General features: G+C 49.3%; 1 protein-coding gene across 2 annotated transcripts in view; it reads left to right on the forward strand.

Moving 5' to 3' along the window:
* Positions 1 to 24,238, forward strand: part of ZZZ3 (zinc finger ZZ-type containing 3) — a 146,770-nt gene that overhangs the window by 79,460 nt on the left and 43,072 nt on the right. For both annotated transcript variants that reach the window (XM_082265144.1, XM_082265145.1), the window contains exon 4: positions 19,359 to 19,506. In XM_082265144.1, coding sequence (XP_082121270.1) covers positions 19,359 to 19,506 — 148 coding nt within the window. The remainder of the gene's footprint in view (positions 1 to 19,358; positions 19,507 to 24,238) is intronic.

Here is a 24,238-nt window from a genome sequence, read left to right on the forward strand (position 1 = left end):
TAAAATGTTGGTCGGTGGACCAGTCTTCACGTAAGACCTTAGCCAATCTACCTTATGATGGGTCTCGCCTTTTTGGGGAGTCCCTGGATGTGTTGATTAAGGGGATCACCGGGGGTAAGAGCACTCTCTTGCCCCATTTCCCCAAAGCTAAGGGGGCTTCTGGGAAGAAGCATGCTAATTTTCGGCCCCCTCAGGGGTCCTTTCGTGCCTTTCGGCCGCACTACAAGGGCAAGCCGTTCAAAGGTCAAGGCTCTCAGAAGAAGCCCTGGTCTGGTAAACAGAAGTCCGGCCAATCCGGATCTGCAGCCCATAACAGTGCGGCCTGAAGGGGCGCCCTCACCCAGTTTTGGGGTGGGGGGACGCTTGCTCGGTTTTCTTCAGCCCTGGTTGGCCCGTGTGCGGGACAGATGGGTTCAGGAAATCGTTCGGTCTGGTTACAAGATCGAGTTTCTCTCTCGGCCGGAGAGCAGATTTTTTCCCTCAAATCTTCAACTGTCTCCGGAGCGTTTGCGGGACCTGCACCTGGCGGTGCGGGACCTGAGGGCTCAGGGAGTGGTGGTTCCGGTGCCTCATCGGGACAGATTTCGGGGGTTTTATTCCAATCTGTTCACCGTGCCCAGGAAGGAGGGCAAGGTTCGTCCAATTCTGGACTTGAAGGCTCTGAACCGCTCTGTGCGGGTTCGCAAGTTCCGCATGGAATCCCTGCGGTCGGTGGTGGCTGCCCTGGTTCCGGGGGAATTCATGGCCTCCATCGATTTGAAGGATGCGTACCTTCACATCCCCATTTTCGAGGGTCACCAGAGGTACCTTCGATTCGCCATTGCGGAAGATCACTACCAGTTCGTGGCGTTGCCTTTTGGTCTCGCCTCGGCTCCGCGGGTCTTCACCAAGGTGCTTGCACCGGTTCTGGCATTGTTGAGGGCCCAGGGCATTTCTGTCCTGGGGTATCTAGACGACATCCTGGTTCGGTCTGCGACCAGCCAGGGTCTGGAGAAGGACCTGTCTGTCACGATGCAAACTCTACAGGAGTTTGGTTGGACGATAAATTTTCCAAAGTCGACGCTGAGTCCGTCGGTTCGTCTTCCCTACCTGGGAATGATTCTGGACTCGGTACAAGCGAAGGTCTTCCTGCCGGAAGACAAACTCAGAACTCTTCAGGAGGAAGTCAGGTCCCTCAGGGACGTTCCGCACTCGTCTTTAAGGACGTGCATGAGATGTCTGGGATTGATGATCTCGGCCTTCGAGGCGATTCCCTTCGCCCAGTTCCACACGCGGGGTCTCCAAGCGGAGATCCTGTCCAAGTGGGACGGGCGACCTCAATCTCTGGATCTTCAGATCTCGTTGAGTCATCGCACCAGAAGAAACCTTCTGTGGTGGCTCCAGTCCCCAATGGTGTCCGGGGGCAAGTCGTTTCGTCCTATCTCGTGGACGGTGATCACCACGGATGCCAGCCTGTCGGGCTGGGGTGGTGTTCTGGGCGTTCTGTCTGCCCAGGGGACTTGGTCGGAGGGAGAGTCTTCCCTTCCGATCAACATTCTGGAATTACGTGCGATAAATCTCTGTCTTCATCGCTGGACGGACCGGCTGCAGGGCTGCCCGGTTCGGGTGCAGACGGACAATGCCACGGCGGTGGCCTACATCAACCACCAAGGGGGCACCAGGAGTGCCCGGGCGGCTCGAGAAGTGGCCGACATTCTGTCTTGGGCCGAGACTCATGTCCCGGCGATAACGGCAGTTCACATTCCGGGGGTGGAGAACTGGCAGGCGGACTATCTGAGTCGCCAGACCCTGGATCAGGGGGAATGGTCTCTTCACCCGGCTGTCTTCCAGATGTTGTGCGCGAAGTGGGGTCTTCCAGATGTGGACCTGTTCGCGTCTCGTCTCAACAACAAGGTGAGAAGGTTCGTGGCAAGGACGCGCGACCCTCGGGCAGACGCGTCGGACGCGTTAGTGGCCCCGTGGCATCAGTACAGGCTGATGTACGCGTTCCCACCGATTCAGTTGCTGTCCAGGTTCCTTCGCAGGTTACACTCGGAACGCAGCACGGTGATTCTTGTGGCACCGGACTGGCCTCGCCGGTCCTGGTACGCAGACCTCGTGAATCTGGCGGTCGACGCCCCTTGGCGTCTACCTCTTCGAGACGATCTACTGTCTCAGGGACCGATTTACCATCCTGCTTTACAGTCGCTGGCTTTGACGGCCTGGCTGTTGAGACAGAGGTCCTGAAGGAGGAGGGTCTCTCTCCAGAGGTCGTTCATACTTTGATCAACGCGAGGAAGTCTTCCTCGGGGAAGGTTTATTACCGTACTTGGAAGGCCTATTTTGCCTGGTGTGAGTCCAGGGGGTTTTCACCCCGCACGTACTCGGTTTCCCGTGTGCTGTCTTTTCTTCAGACGGGTGTTGCTCAGCGTTTGGCGCTGGCTACGATAAAGGGTCAGGTGTCTGCGCTGGCCGTTCTGTTTCAACGTCCCGTGGCTTCCAACTCCTTGGTTGGCACCTTTATTCAGGGTGTGCGGCATCTGGTTCCTCCTAGGAGGGATCCTTTGCCCCCTTGGGACTTGAATCTCGTTCTATCTGTGTTACAACGTGCTCCTTTTGAACAGATCAGGGAGATCTCGTTGTCTATGTTGTCCAAAAAGGTCGCCTTTTTGGTGGCGATCACTTCGGCTCGCAGAGTGTCGGAGCTGGCAGCTTTGTCCTGCAAGTCTCCGTACCTGGTTATTCATTTGGATAAGGTAGTCTTGCGACCTAATCCTTCTTTTCTTCCGAAACGAGTTTCGGAATTCCATCTTAATGAGGATATTGTCTTGCCTTCGCTGTGCGCGAAGCCTAAACATCCAAAGGAGGTGAGATTGCATTCTCTGGATGTTGTTCGGGAGATAAGGGTTTACCTTAAATCGACTGAGTCTTTTCGTAAGACTGACTCCTTGTTTGTTCTTCCAGAGGGTCCTCGGAAGGGCATGGCGGCTTCGGCCTCTACCATCGCCAAATGGATCAGGCAGACCATTGAACAGGCCTATGCTTTGCAGGGTAAGGCTCCTCCTGTCCCTGTGAAGGCGCACTCTTCTAGATCTTTGAGTACGTCTTGGGCCTGTCGTCATGGGGCTTCTGTAGCCCAGGTGTGTAAGGCGGCGACCTGGTCGACCGTGCACACTTTGACAAAATTCTACAAAGTAGATGTTCAGGCATCGGCGGATGCTTCCTTTGGCCGCAAGGTTCTTAGTGCGGCTGTTCCATAGGGTCCCTTGTTGGGGACTCCTGGCTGTTGGGATAGTTTTTTGTATCCCCTGGTTTTTTGTATTTTCCTGGGTTGTTGCTCCTGTTGAGCACTTGTTTTTTACTGTTGCCCAGCTGGTTTCCTTCCTTTGGTAAGGTTCCTTTCTTTGATGCGGAGACTGCGTTGCCTTTTCGGCGCGGATGCGTTTCCCACCCCTCATGTTTGCACTGCTTTGGGACGTCCCCATATGTGACGAATATGAAGAGGCGGCGACTGTCGGAGGACGTAAGAGAAAACTGAATTTTTGTAAAATCTTACCTGTAAAATTCCTTTCTCTGAGTCCTCCGACAGTCGCCGCCCCCGCCCCTCTTTTGGGGTTTGGTTGTATACTCTACTGCTATTCCACTAAAACTGAGATATGGTTGCAGGAAGTAGGAGGGTATTGACTGAGGGGACCACCCCTTGAGGGTGGGATATGTTAAAAGCTTTATTGTTAACATATTCTGTTGCCTAGCTACTCCTTCGGAGCAAAGTCTAATACCCCATATGTGACGAATATGAAGAGGCGGCGACTGTCGGAGGACTCAGAGAAAGGAATTTTACAGGTAAGATTTTACAAAAATTCCGTTATTTGTTGGTGTGGCCTGGACGGAGCCAGGTGGAAGCTGCTTTCATTCATTGTACACCCATGTCTTGTTGGTGTGCGGCAAATTGTGGTTTATCCTTCCTTTTGAGTTCGGTCTCATTCTGTAATTCACTGTGCACCTCGTCAGGTCAGTAGGAGAGCTGGAGGAGGAAGAGCCCCTGCTGTATCACTTTCTCTCTCTGCTTTCTGTATCAATTATCATATGCACATTTCCAAAGAAGGTTTAAATTCAAAAGCAAAAATATAATCTATTGCAGCTTACCAATTCGTAGATGTGGTGAGTGCATTGTTTTCTTTTTTGTTAGGCTTTTTTTCCTTTATTTTCACCTGTTGATCCTTCCAGAAAGCGTTGATCCTTCCAGAAAGTGTTATTTTGACATAGACCAAGCTGTCCTGCAAAAATGGCAGTTAGAGGGTTGAGGCAAATCATTTAACATTGATAAAGGTGCTTGTCCAAAAGGGAAAAAAAACTGTTCCTGTAACTGTTCTGCTTTAATTTCTTAGACAAGTCCATCTCTGCTAGTGTATCTAACACCACCCTCTCAGATTGACAATGCTGCTGTCCAGACGTGTCCCCATTGCTCCTCCATCATCATCAGAGTAGAGGAAACCCTAATGCAGAATTATGTTATTGGCTGGATCAACAGGTGAAATGTTAAAAAGATCTATAAAAAAATAAATTAATTAAGGTATCGCATGTAAGGATTGGTAAGTTACAATATTACATTTTTGTTTTTGAGTTTAATACCCCTTATCTCTAGAGGCTGGGAAAATGTTTTGAAAAATAGTTTTCTGTATAGTAAGCACAATACAAGGCCTGGACGAGTGTGTTTGTTTGGGACTGCCTCTTTTTGCAGCACAAGCTGGGGTTCTCGGGTCACCAGAATACCGATAAATGGGAGAGAGGTGGACTGGTGCACTATAGTGATACCTGGATGGCAAACTGAAGTACCAATCAGATGGGCTATGCTTCCTGCCTGCCACATATATACTGCGACAGAACAGCCCGGCTGCGCAAAATCACGTAAATGTATGCGATTTTGTGCACGAGATCTAGGGCGCGCGAGTCAATCAGCGGAACCCACCGATCGTTCCGAGAAGAGGCAGAACGGCGATATGCCTACGTAAACAAGGCAGATCGCCATTCTGTCACAGAGGAAAATAGAGATCTTGTGTTTCTGCTAAGCATCTCTGTCTTCCTCCAGTTAAGCCACACCCCCCCCACACAGTTGGAAAACACTTTCTAGGAGAACACTTAACCCTTTGATCGCCCCTGATGTTAACCCCCCTTCCCCGTCTGTGTCATTTATGCAGTGACAGTGCTTTTTTTTTTTTTAAGCACTCATCACTGTATTGGTGTTACTGGTCCCCAAAAAGTGTCAGTGTCAGATTTGTCCACCGCAATGTCGCAGTCCCGCTAAAAATCGCTGTTCACCGCCATTAATAGTAAAAACAAAAAGTCCATAAATCTATCCCATAGTTTGTAGACGCTAAAACTTTTGGGCAAACCAATCAATATACACTTATCGGGATTTTTTTACTAAAAACATGTAGCAGAATACATATTGGCCTACATTGATGAAGAAATTTCGATTTTTTTTTTTTTTTTTTTTTTACATTTTTCTATTGGATGTGTTTTTTTAGCAGAAAGTACATACATTTTTTTTTTTTTTTTTTTTCAAAATTGTCGGTATTTTTTTGTTTATAGCGCAAAAAATAAAAACTACAGAGGTGATCAAAAGAAAGCTCTATTTGTGGGAAAAATGGACATCAATTTTATTAGGGTACAGCATCGCACGACCGCGCAGTTGTCAGTTAAAGCAACGCAGTGAGGTATTGCAAAAATCGGCCTGGTCAGAGAGGGGGTAAAACCTTCCTGGAGCTGAAGTGGTTAAAGTTTCATTTTCAATGTTGACAGCTATAAAGAGGAAGTAAAGTCTGCTTTTTTTTTTTACCTGCAAAGTAAAGGCACAATGTGCTAGTGGAGGTAGCCGGCAGTCCTCTCCGTCATGCACATTTCTGGGGTGGAAAACTGGTTGGGGGTTTGCCTCAGTCAGCAGGCGTTGGACCAAAGGGAGTGGTCCCTTCATTCGGAGGTGTTTCATCAGTTGTGTCTCCGCTGGGGCATCCCCGGGGTGGATCTGTTGGCGTCTCGGCTCAACAGAAAGGTGCAGAGGTTTGTGGTTCAGGATCCTCTGGCGGACACTACAGATGTGCTGGGGGCCCCGTGGGGTCAGTATTGTGTGATTTACGCCTTTCTATGCAGGATCAAGGCAGAAGGGATTCTGGTCTATTTGAGAGAAATAGGCCTTTTGTGTACATATCCTACCACCCCTTTTATATGTGTGAAAATCTTGCAAACATCTATCAATTCATTTCCATTTACTTAATTATTCCTCTCCAATTCCAAAAAAAGTCCCATATATATGCTACACCCTAACAACTTATCTCTAACTAATTGTGACTAAATCAACCTTGGAGTGTCTAACTATTTCTCCCAGAGTTTTATATGTTTATCTGGACACAATATTTGAAAGAAATATTCACTCACACGGGCAGCAACATAAATGAGATCACATGCGTTTTATGATAGGACGTTTCCAAATGGATGTAATTGCATGTAATGATTTCATGTGGTATTATTAACACTGTGTATTTACCTTGCGTTAATGTGCTTTCAATTTACTGGTAATTGCATGTAGAAAAAATAGAAATCTGTGTGTCTAGGGACAGATTATATTCTCTGCGTCTAAATGCATGATGCTCAGAAATTAGAGTTTTGCAGGAAAAGTCTGTATGGATCATGTAAACACATTTTCCCTTTTGTTCATAGACAAACACAGCTCTCCATTATACAGAACCACAGGGTTATAGTGCCCCCTACAGGAGTAAGACACTAGGAAGAAAAAAGACTTGGCTACGCCTATGGGCAGTCCTAGCTGGTATACATCCCCCTCTCTGTTATAGGCCTTCAGTGTATTGTTCAGGTTGGGCTCCAGTTGTTTTTTTGTTGAGCTCCTGTTTACCTGGTTGGCTATTGTGTTTAGCCTTGGTATTTTTTGTTGTCCCACCCCTCATGTTTGACACTGACACAGAGCTCTATATATACTTCAATCTGCTATGTCATGACCAGCTCTGAAGAAGGGAGCTTGACTCCCGAAACGCGTTAGCGGTCGCAATTTCCAGGACATGTTCCAACACACGTGTGACGGGAATTTGCAACACGATTTTAATTCTTCATGTTTGTGAGTATGCATTCAGCATTTTATTAAAACATTTTACACAGTACCACGGGTAATGCACTAGGTGTTTGCGCCTCCTTTTCCTTTCTTTTTTGCCAGCGAGTGCGCGCAGACCTCAGCTCCACGCTAGGTCCGCTGTGACATAGCCCCGCTGGAAGGGGGCTGGCCTGCAAGTTAAACGCCTCGCAAGGTCGCATAGGACCGGGTCTCAGCCTGAGTCGCAGCGTTCCTTCTGGCCGACAGCACCCCCATTTTGATTGAGAGGGGTTCTGTCTGGAGCGTTGCCTCCTTGGTTCCTGGTATGGTAAGTAGCCGTCTCTTTTCTCCCTCTGGAGGGTTTTGGGGGGGGGACGTGGGCCCCTCCATGGGCGGTTTGGGTGGTCTGGCCACTTTCCTGGGTTGGAAGGTGGGGGGGTGCGTTGCCGGCAAGTGAACGATCGACTGTAGGGGGGTGTTTTGCCAGGGCTCCCCATCCTGCCTGGATCTGTCCTTGAGGCTTGGTCTCCCTCCTGGGTCCCTATAAGCCTCGTGGTGCCGCCATTTTGTTGTAGCACATGTTTGTGTAGTCCGGCCGCCATTTTGTTGTGGTTTTCTATTGGAAATAGCAGCGGCCATGACAGTGAAGCCCTGTGGGCGGCGATTTCGGCGGTGGGAGCCCCGCCTCATCCCCTGGTGCTGACTCATGGATAATTTTACTTCCTGATCGCCGCACGTGTAGTGCAGATTCTCCTGGTGGCTGCAAGTGCCTGTTTCTGTGGGTGGGGAGTCTGGTGGGGTCCTCTCCCTCTCTGCTATGGATCACTTGGTGCTTTGTGCCTGGTGACCGGGTGGTGCTGCCAGCGCAGTGGGAGTTGTCCCTTAGTAGTGTGTTACACTTTTTGTGGGGTCCCCGTGGTGACTCATAGAATCTTTGGAGCACATTTCCCCACTTGATCGCCTCCCTGAGGCTGCAGAGCCCTCCGGGTCCCAACCATCCATCCATGCACCGACGGCGGTCCTGGAGTCCCTTGTGTCCCAGGTGGAGGTGGCTTGCAGGCGACTGGCTAGAAAAAGGCGCCCCCCAACCTCATCTGTCTCATCCGAGCCTAAATCTGATTCGTCCACAGGGGGAAGAATACTTTTCCTCAGGGTTGACTGAAAAGGGCTCAAAGCCGTTCAGGGCATCTTACTGAGGATCCAAACGAACCTGGTCTGGCAATCCAAGATCGGGCTTCACCAGACCCAGGGACAAGGCTCCTTCTGCATGAAGGTGCGCCCTCACCCGTATCGGGGGTGGGGGGACGTCTTCGCTGGTTTCCAGGCCCGTGGACTTCCCAGGTGCAAGACAAGTGGGTCCACAAAGTAATTCGCTCTGGCTACCAGATCGAGTTTCGCTCTTGTCCCCCAGCAAGGTTTTTTTTCCTTCCAACTTGCGCCTGTCCCCAGACCGCTTACAGGGCCTGTTTGGGGCGGTACAAGACCTGTTCCTTCAAGGGGTGATTGTCCCGGTTCCGACCTCTGAACTTTTTCAGGGTTTTCATTCAAACCTGTTCACAGTTCCCAGGAAGGAAGACAAAGTGCGTCTGATCCTGGACCTAAAGGCGCTAAACTGCTTTGTGCAGGTACAGAAGTTCAGAATGGAGTCCATTCGAACGGTGGTGGCATCCTTGTGTCAGGGGAATTTCCTTGCCTTTGTCGATATCAAGGATGCCTACCTTCGCATTCCAATATGTGTTGGTCACCAGCTTTTTCTCCGCTTTGCTGTGGGAGAGGAGCATTATCAGTTTGTAGAATTACCCTTTGGTCTCACATTTGCTCCTCGGGTCTTCACAAAAGTGTTAGCCCCCGTACTAGCTTTGCTACGCCAATGGGAGATCGCGTTACTGGGCTACTTGGATGATCTCCTCCTGCGCTCGGAGTCTCCCTGCTCTGGTGGAGAACCTGGAGATCAAAATACGAACTCTGCAGGAGTTCGGCTGGATTTTGAATTTTCAGAAGTCTGTTCTTGTTATGTCCACAAAGCTGGACTATCTTGGCCTGACTTTGGACTCGGCCTTAGCCAGAGTGCTCCTTCCTCTGGACAAACTCCAGAAATTGCAGGCTGCGTTTCGCCTTCTGCTTTCCAACAAATGGTCATCCCTCCGGACTTGCATGCGGGTGCTGGGCCTGTTGGTGTCTACCTTCGAGGCAGTTCCATTTGCATAGTTTCATACGAGGTCCCTGGAAAGGGAAATTCTGACCAAATGGGACAAGACTCTGCAGTCTCTGGACAATCAGATCCTGCTGAGTCAGGGCACAATGGAGTCCCTGATATGGTGGTTTCGTTCTCCGACTCTTCGGCTGGCTAGAAAATTCCTTCCTCCCCTTGTATTGGGCAGTGGTCATCATGGATGCCAGCCTGTCCGGCTGGGGAGGCGTCCTCGGCAAGCATTCTGCTCAGGGGATTTGGACGCTGGAAGAGTCCAGACTCCCGATCAGTGTCTTGGAACTCCGAGCGATCAGACTGTGTCTGGTTTATTGGACGGATCGTCTTCAGGGTTGTCCAGTGCATATTCAATCGGACAATGCCACTGCCATGGCTTATGTCAATCACCCAAGGGGGCATATAAAGTGTCCTGGCGGCTCTGGAGGTAGCAGGCATTCTAAGGTGGGCTGAACACTTCGGTCCAGTCTTCTCCGCCGTACACATTCCCGGGGTGGAAAATTGGCAGGTGGATTACCTCAGTCGGCAGGCGTTGGACCACGTGGTCCCTTCATCCAGAGGTGTTTCATCATTTGTGTCTCCGGTGGGGCTTCCCTGATGTGTCTCTGTTGGCATCTTGGCTCAACAACAGAAAGGTGCAGAGGTTTTTGGCTCTATCAAGGGATCCTCTGGTGGACGCCACAGACACGCTGATGGCCCCGTGGGGGTCAGTATCATCTGATTTACACCTTCCCTTCTCTCAAGCTTCTGCCAACGCTTCTAAGCAGGATCAAGGCAGAAGGGATTCTGGCCATCTTAGTGGCTCCAGACTGGCCTCGCTGCGCTTGGTACACCGATCTGGTGCGGCTGGGCGCCAATGTTCCTTGACAGCTTCCACTCAGGGTGGATCTGCTGTCCCAAGGACTGATCTTCCATCCTGCTTTACAGTCACTGGCTTTGATGGCTTGGCTTTTAATGCCAGGTACTGAAGGAATAGGGGTTTATCTGAGTCGGTGATTTCTACACTGTTGCAAGCTAGGAAATCTACCTCTAGGAAGATATACCATCATACATGGAAGACGTACATTGCGTGCTGTTGAGTTTCTTGAGGTTCTTTCTCACTCCTCGGTGGCTCGGATCTTGATCTTCCTTCAACGGGGGGGTGGATTGGCCTTGAGTACCATCAAGGTCCAGGTGTCGGCTTTGGTGGTCATCTTCCAGAGGCCTTCAGCCACATACTCCCTGGTGGGTACCGTTCTCCAGGGTGTCTGACATTTGGTTCCTCCATTGTAGGCTCCGTTGCCGCCTTGGGATCTTAACTTGGTGCTTTCAGCTCTACAGAAGCCTCCCTTTAAAAATATTCAGGAGATTCCCCTGCTTACGCTGTCCCAGAAGAGTGTCGGAAATGGCGGCGTTATCCTATCGTTAACCTTACCTGGTGACTCACAGGGATAAGGTGGTTCTTTGCCCCTGTCCTTTGTTCCTTCCAATGGTTGTCTCTGATTTTCATTTGAATGAAGACATTGTGTTGCCATCCCTGTATCCCAGGCCTAAACATCCGAAGGAAACTGCCTTGGATGTGGTCTCGGCAATTAGGGTGTACCTGGCAGCTACGGAGTCTTTCAGGAAGTCAGACTCTCTCTCTCTCTCTCTGTGTGCTCATGGATGGACCTCGAAAAGGGTTGTCCGCTTCCTCTGTGACCATTTCCAGATGGATTAGACAGACAGTGGTTCAGGCCTAATTGAAGTTGTTCTCCTGACACTGCTGGAAACTTAGTGGCTATAGCAAAGAGAGGGAATATACCCCCTGGGACGGTGTAGCCAGAATTATTTTCTGCCTAGTGTCCTACTCCTGTAAGGGGCAGTATAACCCAATGGTTATTATCAGGAGCTGTGTCCATCAATGAACATCAGAGAAATCAAATTTACGGTAAGTCAAAAATCCAATTCCTCTGAGTTCATTGACAGACACAGCACTCACCCCTCTATGGAGTTGTATTACTTCGGACACTGCTTGTTACTAAACCGAAGGCCTATAGCAGAGAGGGGGATGTATACCAGCTAAGACTGCCCAAAGGCGTAAAAAGTATTTCTGTTACGTCCTCCGACAGTCGCCGCCTCCTCTAAGTCATCACTGTTGGGTATTGACTTCCCATCCGCAGGAGTAGCTAGGCATATAGACTTAGTCCAAAGACAAAAGACATTAGCATATACACACCCATGGGGGCTGTCCCATCTGGTCAATACCCCCCCTGCATCACCACTCCCAACTCAGTTTTTAATCTGCCTAGCATCAGGAGTAGTCAGGCTTCCCTGTGCTGGGGCTTCAGTCTCAGCCTTCCTAATCTTTTATTTGATTTTCTTTGAAAATGTCAGTTTTTTTTCTTACTTTACTAGCTTTTTATTTTGTCAGCTTCTAGTGTTAGTCTTCTCTTCGGATGAAGATGGATCATGCGGTGCTGGGATTCGGACTGACCGCCCTGGTTCTCCAGGGCAGAAGGGTCAGATGGACCCCCAGCCCGCCATCGAGCGTTCAGCTATGGTGCGCCCTGGCATTACGAACGACCCATCCCTGTTCGCTGCAGGGATGCAGCCGTGAGGTGGCCACCTCACAGGACAAATCTGCGGTGCTGCAGTGTCATGTCCCTGGCTCACGGCACTCCCTGTCAGGTGAGGACAGCGGTTTTCCGTGCATAGAGGCTTCCCACGCCATCTGGTACAGGTAAGAACTTCTATGTGGGGCCTCTGTCTGGGGTGGCAGTCTGTGTTGCTGTGTGTTCCCCATGTCTGTGCATGTGTGACTCCCGGTGCGATCCCTGTGGGGATCGCTTGTGCAGTTACTGTATGTTGCCTGGGGGTCCCTTTTCCCTGTGTCACTTCGGTGCATGGTTGGGGTGCAGACGTTTTTTGGTGTGGCGACCGCAGTGGTGTATATTCGCGCGGTCCGCCATCTTGGCCATGGGCAGGCATGGGTAGCTCCTCTGGGACGACACTGCCTGCTATTTTGGCGCCATCCCCCGCCATTTTGTGGGAGGTGGACGATCGGTCCGACCGCATGTTCGGCGGCCATTTTGGTGTAGCCTCCAATGCATTCCTATGGGGCAGTCATTTTCCCTGAGTCTGGCAGTCTATAGTCCAGCCTACTTCAGCAGCACTTCCTTTCCATCTGCAGCAGGACATTGGTAGCAACACTCTGCGGGCTCTGCAGGTTATCGCTCTCAATTTTCCTCTGTATTATCGCTTCTGGCTCAGTTTTCTCTTCTCCTTTTGGGGTCTTTGTCACTGTAGCTGTAGCGGTGGGCTGCGCATACCGCAGCAATTTTAAAAGGGACAGTACACATTTTATTGCACTGTTTGTTGTTTCTGATAATTTGAGCAATGGATTCTCAGGAAAGCAAGTTCCCCCCCCCAGCTTTAGTGGGGGGCCCCAGTTCTCCTGTGGCCCCGCTGCGACCCGATTTGGCTGCTGTAGTGACGACTTTGGTGTCTAATATGGAAATGCTGATGTCTGAACGTGCTGCAAAAAAGAGGCCCAAATTGTCTCTCTCCTCTGATTCAGATGGGGATATGCCTGCTGCTGCGAGCGTGCCCTTTTCAGGGTCCCGCTCATCCTTGGACCCCCCGGGGTCTGAGGGGGAGGCTGAGATGGAGGGGGTTGATACCTCCTCCCCAGAGTCGCCTGAAGAACGGGCGACCATGGATGAGTTAATTGTTTCTGTTAAAGAAACTTTGCATTTAGAGGATGAGCCCTGTCCTCCGGGCGTTGTGTCCTCATTTGGGACGCACAGGACCCGCAAGTCTGCGCAGGTTTTTCCTTGCCCAGCTGAATTTCATTACACTGTTAATGAAATGTGGCGCACGTTGAAACGTCCATTCCTGGTACCTAGTCGGTTCAAATTGCTTTATCCTTTTGCGCCGGCTACGGAATCACGATGGTGTGTGCCTCCACAGGTAGATCACACTGTGGCCGTGTTAAACAAGGCTACCTTGGTTCCTACTGAGGATACCCCGGTTTTTCGGGATCCCACGGACCGGCGGTTGGAGTCTCTCGCTCGTCATTCCTATACGGTGGCGGGTTCGTTGCTCAAACCCGTTTTCGCGTCCGTTCTGGTGGCTCAGGCGGTGGCTGATTGGAAATGGTGGATCAGATCCATCAAGGAGTCATGTATTTGTGTGATGCAGCCTTGAATGAGGCCCCCTTGGTGGCTCGCCTCTCTAGTGTCGCGGTGCTTAATCGGCGACAGATATGGCTGAAGAGCTGGTCGGCTGACCAGTCCTCGCGGAAAACGGTTGCTGATTTTCCCTATGCTGGCTCTCGCCTTTTTGGCGAGGCGTTGGACATCCTGGTGAAAGGCGTCACGGGGGGCAAGAGCACTATGCTGCCCCAGAACCCGAAGAACAAGTCTTTTCGAGGCAAGCGGGGTTCTGCGCCTAGATCCAATCAGGGGTCCTTTTCGTGCCTTTCGGAACCGATCCAAGGGCAAGCCCTTCAAGGCCCAGGGCAGTCAGAAGAAGCCCTGGGCGGGTAAGCAGAAGTCCGGCAATGTCGGCTCGGCGGGTCAATCCGCCTCTGCCTGAAGGGGCGCCCTCACCCATTTCAGGGGTGGGGGGACGTTTGCGCGGTTTCCTCCAACCTTGGCTGCTCCAGATACCGGACAGGTGGGTTCTGGAAATCGTTCGATCGGGATACAAGATCGAATTCCTTTCCCGGCCGGCGGACAGATTCGTCCCTCCAATCTTCATCTGCTTCCGGGGCGTCTGCAGGACTTGCATCAAGCGGTGCAGGACCTGCTTGCTCAGGGAGTGATTGTCCCGGTGCCTCATCGGGACAGGTTTCGGGGGTTTTATTCAAATCTGTTCACTGTGCCCAGGAAGGAGGGCAAAGTGCGTCCTATTCTGGACCTGAAAGCGCTGAACCGCTTTGTGCGTGTTCGGAAGTTCCGAATGGAGTCTCTCCGTTCGGTGGTGGCCTCCTTGAGTCCAGGGGAATTTCTGGCCTCGATAGATCTAAAAGATGCGTACCTGCACATCCCCATTTTCGAGGGTCATCAGCGGTACCTTCGGTTTGCTATCGCAGAGGACCACTACCAGTTTGTGGCGTTACCTTTCGGTCTCGCTTCGGCACCAAGGGTGTTTATCAAAGTGTTGGCGCCGGTTCTGGGCCTGCTGAGGGCCCAGGGCATTGCGGTCTTGGGTTACCTGGACGATCTACTTCTGAGATCACGTGCCAGCCAGGACCTTGTGCGCGATCTGTCCACCACGGTGCAGACGCTCCAGGAGTTCGGATGGACCATCAATGTTCAAAAATCAACGTTGTCTCTATCGCTTCGTCTTCCCTACCTGGGAATGATTCTGGACTCTGCTCAGGCAAAGGTGTTCTTGCCGGAGGACAAGCTCCGGACTTTGCGGGACGAGCTCGGGTCCCTCAGGGACAACCCGTCCTCGTCACTCAGGACCTGTATGCGGGGCCTGGGGTTGATGGTATCGGCCTTCGAAGCGATACCCTTTGCTCAGTTTCACACGCGGGCTCTCCAGACGGAGATCCTGGCCAGGTGGGACAGACTGCCTCAGTCCCTGGATCTGTGTGTCTCCTTGAGTCGTCAGACCAGATTGGCTCTTCTGTGGTGGCTCCAGTCCCCCTCGGTGGCGGAAGGCAAGTCCTTCTGTCCGTTGGTGTGGACGGTGATTACCACTGATGCCAGCCTGTCGGGCTGGGGTGGAGTCCTGGGCAACCTGTCTGCCCAGGGCACTTGGTTGGAGGAGGAGTCCTCCCTCCCGATTAAATGTGCTGGAATTGCGAGCGATAAAACTCTGTCTCTTCCAGTGGTCGCACCGTCTCCAGGGCCTACCTGTCCAAGTACAGACGGACAATGCTACCGCGGTGGCTTACATCAACCACCAAGGGGGCACCAGGAGTGCTCGTGCGGCCCGGGAGGTGACCGACATTCTATCGTGGGCCGAGACTGATGTCCCGGTGATCTCAGCAGTTCACATTCCGGGTGTGGAAAATTGGCAGGCCGACTATCTGAGCCGCCAGACCCTGGACCAGGGGGAATGGTCCCTACACCCGGAGGTCTTTCAGATGCTGTGTGCGAGGTGGGGATCCCCGGACGTGGATCTGTTCGCATCCCGGCTAAATCGAAAGGTGAAAAGGTTTGTGGCAAAAACGCGCGATCCGTTGGCGGACGCCTCGGATGCGTTGGTAGCCCCTTGGCATCAGTATCGTCTGATGTATGCCTTTCCTCCGATTCAGTTACTATCCCGGTTTCTCCGCAGATTGGTCTCGGAACCGCACCTGGTGATTCTGGTGGCTCCGGACTGGCCACGCCGCGGTCCTGGTACGCCGACGTTGTTCACCTGGCAGTGGCGCCTCCGTGGCGTCTGCCTCTGCGGAAAGATCTCCTGTCTCAAGGTCCGATCTTCCATCCTGCTTTACAGTCGCTGGCTTTAACGGCCTGGCTGTTGAGACCCAGGTCCTGAGGGACAAGGGTCTCTCCCCTGAGGTTATCCCTACTCTAATCAAGGCTAGGAAAACCTCCTCTGGTAAAATCTATTACCGTACCTGGAAAGCTTATTTCGCCTGGTGTGAGTCCAGTGGGTTCTCCCCTCGTTCTTACTCGGTGTCGAGAGTGTTGGCTTTCCTCCAGTCTGGAGTGGATCAGCACCTGGCGCTGGCCATGATAAAGGGCCAGGTGTCTGCACTGGCTGTCCTTTTCCAACGCCCTGTGGCGTCTCATTCCTTGATTCGCACCTTCATTCAAGGTGTGCGACATTTGGCTCCTCCCAGGAAGGAGCCTTTACCTCCATGGGACTTGAACTTGGTTCTGTCCGTGTTGCAGCGTGCTCCCTTTGAGAACATCAGGGAGATATCATTGCCTCTGCTGTCGAAAAAGGTTGCTTTTTTAGTGGCGATCACTTCGGCTCGCAGAGTGTCGGAGCTGGCGGCGTTGTCTTGCCGCTCCCCTTACTTGATAATTCACAAGGATAAAGTGGTTTTGCGACCACCCCCGTCCTTTCTTCCCAAGGTGATCACGGAGTTCCACCTTAATGAGGACATTGTCCTGCCTTCGCTTTGTACGAAGCCTAAACATCCGAAGGAGACTGCTTTGCATTCCTTGGATGTTGTCAGGACGATCAGGGTTTACCTGTCGTCTATGGAATCCTTTCGGAAGACGGATTCCCTATTTGTCCTTCCTGAGGGATCTCGGAAGGGCATGGCTGCGTCTGCAGCAACTATTGCCAAATGGATCAGACAGACCATTGATCAGGCTTATGCCTTGAAGGAATGGGTTCCACCCTTCCCTGTTAAGGCTCACTCTACCAGATCTTTGAGTGCGTCCTGGGCCTATTGGCATCGGGCCTCGGTGGCCCAGGTGTGCAAGGCTGCGACTTGGTCGTCGGTGCACATCTTTTCCAAATTCTACAAAGTAGATGTTCTGGCATTAGCTGATGCTTCCTTTGGCCGCAAAGTTCTTAGTGCGGCAGTGTCATGAAGGACCCTTGAATTTTTTTCTGGGTCCCTGGCTATTGGCGTTTGCTTTCCTGGGCTGTTGCTCCTGTTGAGCATTGTTTTTTCTGTTGCCCAGTTGGTTCTCTTACGGCGCATGTAAGATTCCTTTCTCTGATGTGGGTACTGAGTTGCCTTCTCTACGGTTGCGTCTCCCACCCCTCATGTCTATACTGCTTTTGGACATCCCAACAGTGATGACTTAGAGGAGGCGGCGACTGACGGAGGACGTAAGAGAAAACGGAATTTTTGTAAAATCTTACCTGTAAAATTCCTTTTTCTGAGTCCTCCGACAGTCGCCGCCCCCGCCCCTCTTTTGAGGTTCTTATTACCTACTGCTATGCTACCAAACTGAGTTGGGAGTGGTAATGCAGGAGGGGTATTGACCAGATGGGACAGCCCCCATGGGTGTGTATATGCTAATGTCTTTTGTCTTTGGACTAAGTCTATATGCCTAGCTACTCCTGCGGATGGGAAGTCAATACCCAACAGTGATGACTTAGAGGAGGCGGCGACTGTCGGAGGACTCAGAGAAAGGAATTTTAAAGGTAAGATTTTACAAAAATTCCGTTTTTTTTCTGTCATGAGTCCTACTCCTGTATGGGGACGAAATAAACCTGTGGTTCTGAATAGTGGAGAGCTGTGTCCGTCAATGAACTCTGAGAAATGGATTTTACAGCGAGTAAAAAAAATCCTATTTTTGCATATACCATATCTCACAAAAGTGAGTACGCCCTTCACATTTTTGTAAATATTTTATGATATCTTTTCATGTGACAACAATGAAGAAATGACTCTGCTACAAAAAATAGTGTAAAATAGTGAGTGTACAGCTTGTATAACAGTGTAAATTTGCTGTCCCCTCAAAATAACTCAACACACAGCCATTAATGTCTAAACCGCTGAGAGAGTACCCCCCTAAGTGAAAATTTCCAGATTGGGCCCAATTAGCCATTTTCCCTCCCCGGTGTCATGTAATTTACTAGTGTTACAGGGTCTCAGGTGGTTTAAATTTGGTGTTATCGCTCTCACTCTCATACTGGTCACTGGAAGTTCAACATGGCACCTCAAGGCAAAGAACTCTGCGAATCTTAAAAAAAGAGTTGTTGCTCTACATAAAGATGGCCTAGGTTATAAGAAGATTGCCAAGACCCTGAAATTGAGCTGCAGCACGGTGGTCAAGACCATACAGCAGTTTAACTGGACAAGTTCCACTTAGAACAGGCCTCGCCATGGTTGACCAAAGAAGTTAAGTGCACATGCTCAGCGTCCTATCCAAAGTTTGTCTTTGGGAAATGGATGTATGAGTGCTGCCAGCATTGTTGTGGGGGGGGGGTCAGACTGTCAGTGCTCAGACCATACGCCGCACGCTGCATCAAATTGGTCTACATCGCTGTCCTTCAGCTTTAGAAGCCTCTTCTAAAGATGATGCACAAGAAAGCCCGCAAACAGTTTGCTGAAGACAAGCAGACTAAGGACATGGATTATTGGAACCTTGTCTTGTGGTCTGATGAGACCAAGATAAACTTATTTGGTTCAGATGGTGTCAAGCGTGTTTGGCGGCAACCAGGTGAGGAGTACAAAGACAAGACAAGTAAAGGTGATGGGCTGGCCAAGCATGTCTTCAGACCTAAACCCTATTGAGCATCTGTGGGGCATCCCCAAAGTGAAGGTGAAGGAGCGCAAGGTCTCTAACATCCACCAACTCTGTGATGTCATAGAGTGAAAGAGGACTCCAGTGGCAACCCATGAAGCTCTGCTGAACTCCATGCCCAAAAGGGTTAAGGTAGTCCTGGAAAACAATGGTGGCCACACAAAATATCGACATTTTGAGCTCATTTTGGACATTTTCACTTAGGGTTGTGCTCATTTTTGTTGTCAGCGGTTTAGACATCAATGGCTGTGTTGAGTTATTTTGAGGGGATAGCAAATTTATACTGTTATACAAGCTGTACACTCACTACTTTACATTGTAGCAAAGTGTCATTTCTTCAGTGTTGTTACATGAAAAGATATAATAAAATATTTACAAAAATGTGTGAGGGGTGTGCTCACTTTTGTGAGATACTGTAAGACCTCGATCACACAGGGTGTACTATACCATATGGCTATGTTTACCTACCCAGGGACACATAAGTGTTTTGTGAATTCCTTTGCAGGCAGTTCTGTTGATACACAAACATGGCGATTGCTCCCATCATGACACCCATGCAGGTGTGTTCCCCCCCCCCCCCCCAACACAGACAGTATTAGTTTGGGGACAAGGACCCGCACTCACTCAGATGTCCGATTTGGAGCAGTGGCTGTGTTTGTGTAGCTGCTGCGTTACAGTTGCCATCAATGGCACTGCCTGCATGAGGATTCATGGAGCACCTGTGTGTCCCCTTGCAGATAAACACGACTCTGCACAGATGCGCGCTAGAGTACTTCCCCGCGTGAACGAGGCCTTAACGTAAAACAAACACTAGTTCACAAATCTGTTTCTCATGTATTTAATAAAACAAACACCAGAGTCTTGCATAAATGAAGCCATTATTATTGTTTGAAAGGTGAAGCTTGAATTTAAATTTATTTTTTTTAACTAGATGGATATTGGCATTCCTCGCACCCAGAGGATTGTTCAGTTACCGGAAATTTCTTGGGACCAGTATACTTCAGCTCTTGGAAACTTCGAAAGAGAGTTCATAAACAGGAAACGCAATTCAAGAAGAGTGAAGCTCATTTTTGATAAAGGTTAGTAAGTGTTATGACAGAAGTCATGTTGGACCCAATTTCACAATTTTGTAATTTTGCATAGCCAGTGTTGGGATATACCTATTACACTTAGGGGTTAATTTACTAAAACTGGAGTGTGCCAAATATGGTGCAGCTCTGCATAGGAACCAATCCGTTTCCAGGTTTTTTTTTTGGTAAAGCTTAATTGAACCAGGTGAAATTAGAAGCTGATTGGCTACCATGCACAGCTGCACCAGATTTTGCACTTCCCAGTTTTAGTAAATCAACCGCACTGTGTATCCAAGCAGATGACATTTGACGGGTTCCCTTTTAAATTATTATGTTTCCGTCTTAAAAACTATTTAGCATTTTGCAAAAATGAATACATTTCAGCTCTTGGACTGACTGCCATATACAATGTCTGAACTGATATTAGGAGAAACTTGTGATGTTCCACCAGCTTTGATTGTGTATAAGGATATAAGATGTACACTATCCATTCATCTAGTACTGAACCCTATAGAAGTATAATATTTTTCTTTTTCTTTGTGGGTTCACAATAACCAATCAGATTCCTCTTACTTCTATTCATCTTATGCAGTGTGGGAAAATAAGTGAAAAAAGTTAATAAAGTAAATCCAAATCATTAACTTACAGTAGTTAAACTGCCAGCAAGTGGCACAGCCCCGCCGGATCCGAGGCGATTTTGTCAGCAGGTTCCTGCCAATCATTCATGGCTGAGACCTGCTGATCGGCTGTGTCCAATCACAGCCCAGAGCTTTGTGTTTATATAAACACAGGGCTCTCTACACTGATCAGCGATCTGGCAATTTTTTTTCTTTCAAAGCAGGGATAGAAAAGTAACAGCAGCAATTATCACACATGGTTAGTCACATTTTTGCCCCTAGATGTGAACCCCTTCTTAGCCAGTGTCATTAGTACAGTGACCGTGTACAGTATTATCACTGATCACTGTATTAGTGTCGCTAACGGTGTCAGTGACGCTCCCAGATAGTCAGATGTCAGTTAGTGCTAGATTGCTCGCCACCCTATTACAGTCACACTATAAGTCGCTTATCACCACCATTGCCGTGTAGCATCTATAGCTGCGTAAATTCCAGTTTCACTTTTGTTCATTGACGGACACAGCTCCTGATTCTTCTTAACCATTGGGTTATACTGCCCCATAAATGAGTAGGACACTAGGCAGGAAAAAGCTTGACTATGCCTATGGGCATAGTATACACCCACTCTCAGCTATAGGCACTCAGTTTATTTTTTTTTTTTTGCCTAGTCAGGAGTAAGGACCTAGTTCCGTGCTGGAATCTCTGGTCCTGGCGATTTTTTTCTTTTTTTTTCTTTTTAAATGGAATTTTTTTAAATCTTTTTTTATTTTGTTCCTGTGAGAATCTACAATCAATTGCCGGACTGGGTAATTTAGATACAGAGGGTCCCCCCCCACTCTGGCCGTTGAGCGCGTGCAGGCTGCAGCTCCGCGCTAGGTCGCCGAGGCATAGCCTCAGTGAAGAGCAGAGTCTCTGACTGCTCTGATGGACAACTGGAGATTGCTCTGCGAACTCTGAGGGAGTTTGGTTGGATTCTGAACCCTCAGGAGCCTGTTTTGGTTCTGTCCATAAAAACTGGACTATCTGGGTCTGACTCTGGACTCAGCTTCAGCCTGAGTGTTTTTTCCTCTGGAAAAACTCCAGACATTGCAGGAGGCAATTCAGCTTCTGTTGTTCAGCAGACGGTCATCTCTCCGGGCTTGCATGCGGGTGCTGGGACTGATGGTGTCCACTCTCGAGGCTGTCTGTTTGCACAGTTACACACAAGATCTCTACTAAAGAGATTCTGGTGAAATGGGACAAGGATCCACAGTCTCTAGAGGTGGCTTCATTCTCTGGCACTACGACAGGGAAAATCCTTTCTCCCTCTGTACTGGACAGTTGTCGACACAGATGCCAGCCTGTCCGGGTGAGGAGGCTTTCTCAGCACAGATGTGCTCAGGGGGTCTGGACTCTGGCCAGACTGACGATTAATGTTTTAGAGCTCTGAGCGATCAGCCTTTGTCTGGCTCTTTGGACAATTCGTCTTCAGGGGTGTCCGGTACAAATTAATTTGGACAATGCCACGGCCATGGTCTATGTCAATCACCAAGGGGGCACAGGTAATGTCCTTCCGGGTCAGTAAGTAGCCGGCATTCTAAGGTGGGCTGACCGATCCATTCCAGCCCTCTCAAATTTCTGTCACGACTCCTGTGCAGGATCAAAGCAGAAGGGATTCCGTCCAGACTGACCTCGTTGGGCTTGGTACGCCAATCGGGTATGGCTGGTGGCCGATGCTCCTTGGGGGCTTCCTATCAGGGAAGATCTGCTGTCCCAAGGACCGATCTTCTATCCTGCTTTACAGTTGCTGGCTTTGACGGCTTGACTGTTGAACGCCAGGTGCTGACGGATGGAGGTTTGTCTGAGTCGTTGATGTCTATGCTGTTGAAAGCTAGGGAATCTACTTCTAGGAAGATCTACCTTCGTACATGGAAGGCGTTTATTGCGTGGTGTGAGTCTTTTGGGGTTCATCTTCGCTCCTTCCCAGTGGATCGGATCCTAACCTTCCTTTAACGGGGGGGTTGAACAGAAATTAGCCTTGAGTACCATCAAGGGCCAGGTATCGTCTTTGGCAGTCTTTTTCCAACGACCATTGGCCTCACACTCCTCCCTGGTGCATGCCTTTTTTCAGGGTGTCCGACATTTGGTTCCTTCAGTGTGAGCTCCGTGGCCGCCCTGTGGTGCTTTCAACTCTACAGAAGCCTCCCTTTGAAAATATTCAGGAGGTTTTCCTGCTTGCTCTGCCTGGAAGGTGGCCTTTTTTGGTGGCTATCACCTCTTTGTGGAGGGTATCAGAACTGACGGTGTTATCCTGTCCAACTTATTAGTGATTTACAAGGATAAGGTGGTGCTTCGCCCCTGTCCGTCATTCCTTCCTAAGGTGTTGAATGAAGACATTGTGTTGCCTTCCCTGTGTCCCAGGCTAAACATCCAAAGGAAATTACCTTGCTTACCTTGGATGTGGTCCGGGCAATTAGGGTGTACCTGGCAGCTAATAGTCTTTTAGGAAGTCAGACTCTCTATTTGTGCTCACGGACGGACCTTGCAAAGGGTTGTCCCCTTCTTCTGCGACCATTTCCAGATGGATCAGACAGATGGTGGTTCAGGCCTATTGCATCAGGGGTCAGATTCCTCCTTTCCCTGTCAAGGAGCACTCTACTAGGGCGCTTAGTGTCTCCTGGGCTTCCGTCATCAAGCGTCAGTGACACAGGTTTACAAGGCGACCACTTGGTTGTCGGTGCACACTTTTTTACAAAATTTTTATAAAGTGGACGTGTTGGCATCTGCGGATGCTTCTTTTGGCCACAAGGTTTTACTGGCTGCTGTTTGGAGGACCTGGTCCTCTTTGAGGGTGTATTGTTTTTGTTCAGGTGAACCCCAGTTGTTTATGGTTGAGCTCCATGTTACCGGGTTGGCTTTGGTCAGCCTTGGGAATTTTTTTCTGTTTTTTTTCCCCACCCCTCTTGTTTAACACTGCTTTGGGATGTCCCATTGGTTAAGAAGAATCAGTAGATGTGTCTGTCAATGATCAAAAGAGAAAATGGGTTTTTGACTTAACGTAAAATCCATTTCTCGGATGTTCATTGACGGACACAGCACCCACCCCTCTGTGGAGTTGACTTTCTTCTGACACTGCTTGTAACGAAACTGAGTGCCTATAGCTGAGAGTGGGTGTATACTCCCTAGGACTGCCCATAGGCGAAGTCAAGCTTTTTCCTGCCTAGTGTCCTACTCCTGTAGAGGGCAGTATAACTCATTGGTTAAGAAAAATCAGGAGCTGTATCCGTCAATGAACATCAGAGAAATGGATTTTACAGTAAGTCAAAAATCCCATTATTTATACCATACTTTGTAGACGCTATAACTTTTGCACAAACCAATTAATATACACTTATTGACATGTTTTACCAAAGACATGTAGCAGAATATATTTTGGCTTACATTTTTGAAGAATTTTTTTTTTTTTTTTTGGATATGTTTTATAACAGAAAGTAGAAAATGTTGGGTGTTTTTTTTTCAAAATGTTCTGTCTTTTCTTTCCATTTATAGTGCAAAAAATATAAAACCCATTCGTGATCAAATGCCTCCAAAAGAAAGCTCTATTTATGTGAAAAAAAAGATAAAAACTTTTGTACATCGTTGCATGACAGCACAATTGTCAGTTAAAGTAGCACTGTGCTGAATGAAAAAAAAATGCCCTGTCATGAAGGGGGTAAAACCTTCCGGAAATCGAGTGGTTAAAATCTTTTTTTAAGATTCATTCGCATGGGTTTAGAGTGCCGTTCACTGCAAACTGTCTGGGCTCAGGGTTGCTCATCTTTCCCTAACCACATGTAAATGCACTATATGCCCTTTTATTCAGGCAGCTGGGGCCAGTCAGCCTCTCATTAATTTAATAAAGGGTGAGCTGATACTACTTAATGTAAACACCGGACTGTACCTGCCACTGAAGTGCGCTTATCTGGGCAGTGTACACCCGTGCACCCCAATGTGAATGTAATTTAAAAAGTCAAATATCAATATTTAAGTATTTGTAGTTTCCATTAAAAATTACATCTGGGTTCTTGCTCAGGTACTTATTGTTATAGGGGGGCAATGCTCTGTCCCGGTCTGCCAATCATACCCTTGCTTTGCTTTCTGCATGC

The sequence above is a fragment of the Pelophylax lessonae genome (assembly GCF_965119305.1).
Source record: "Pelophylax lessonae genome assembly, chromosome: 8".
NCBI lineage: Eukaryota > Metazoa > Chordata > Amphibia > Anura > Ranidae > Pelophylax > Pelophylax lessonae.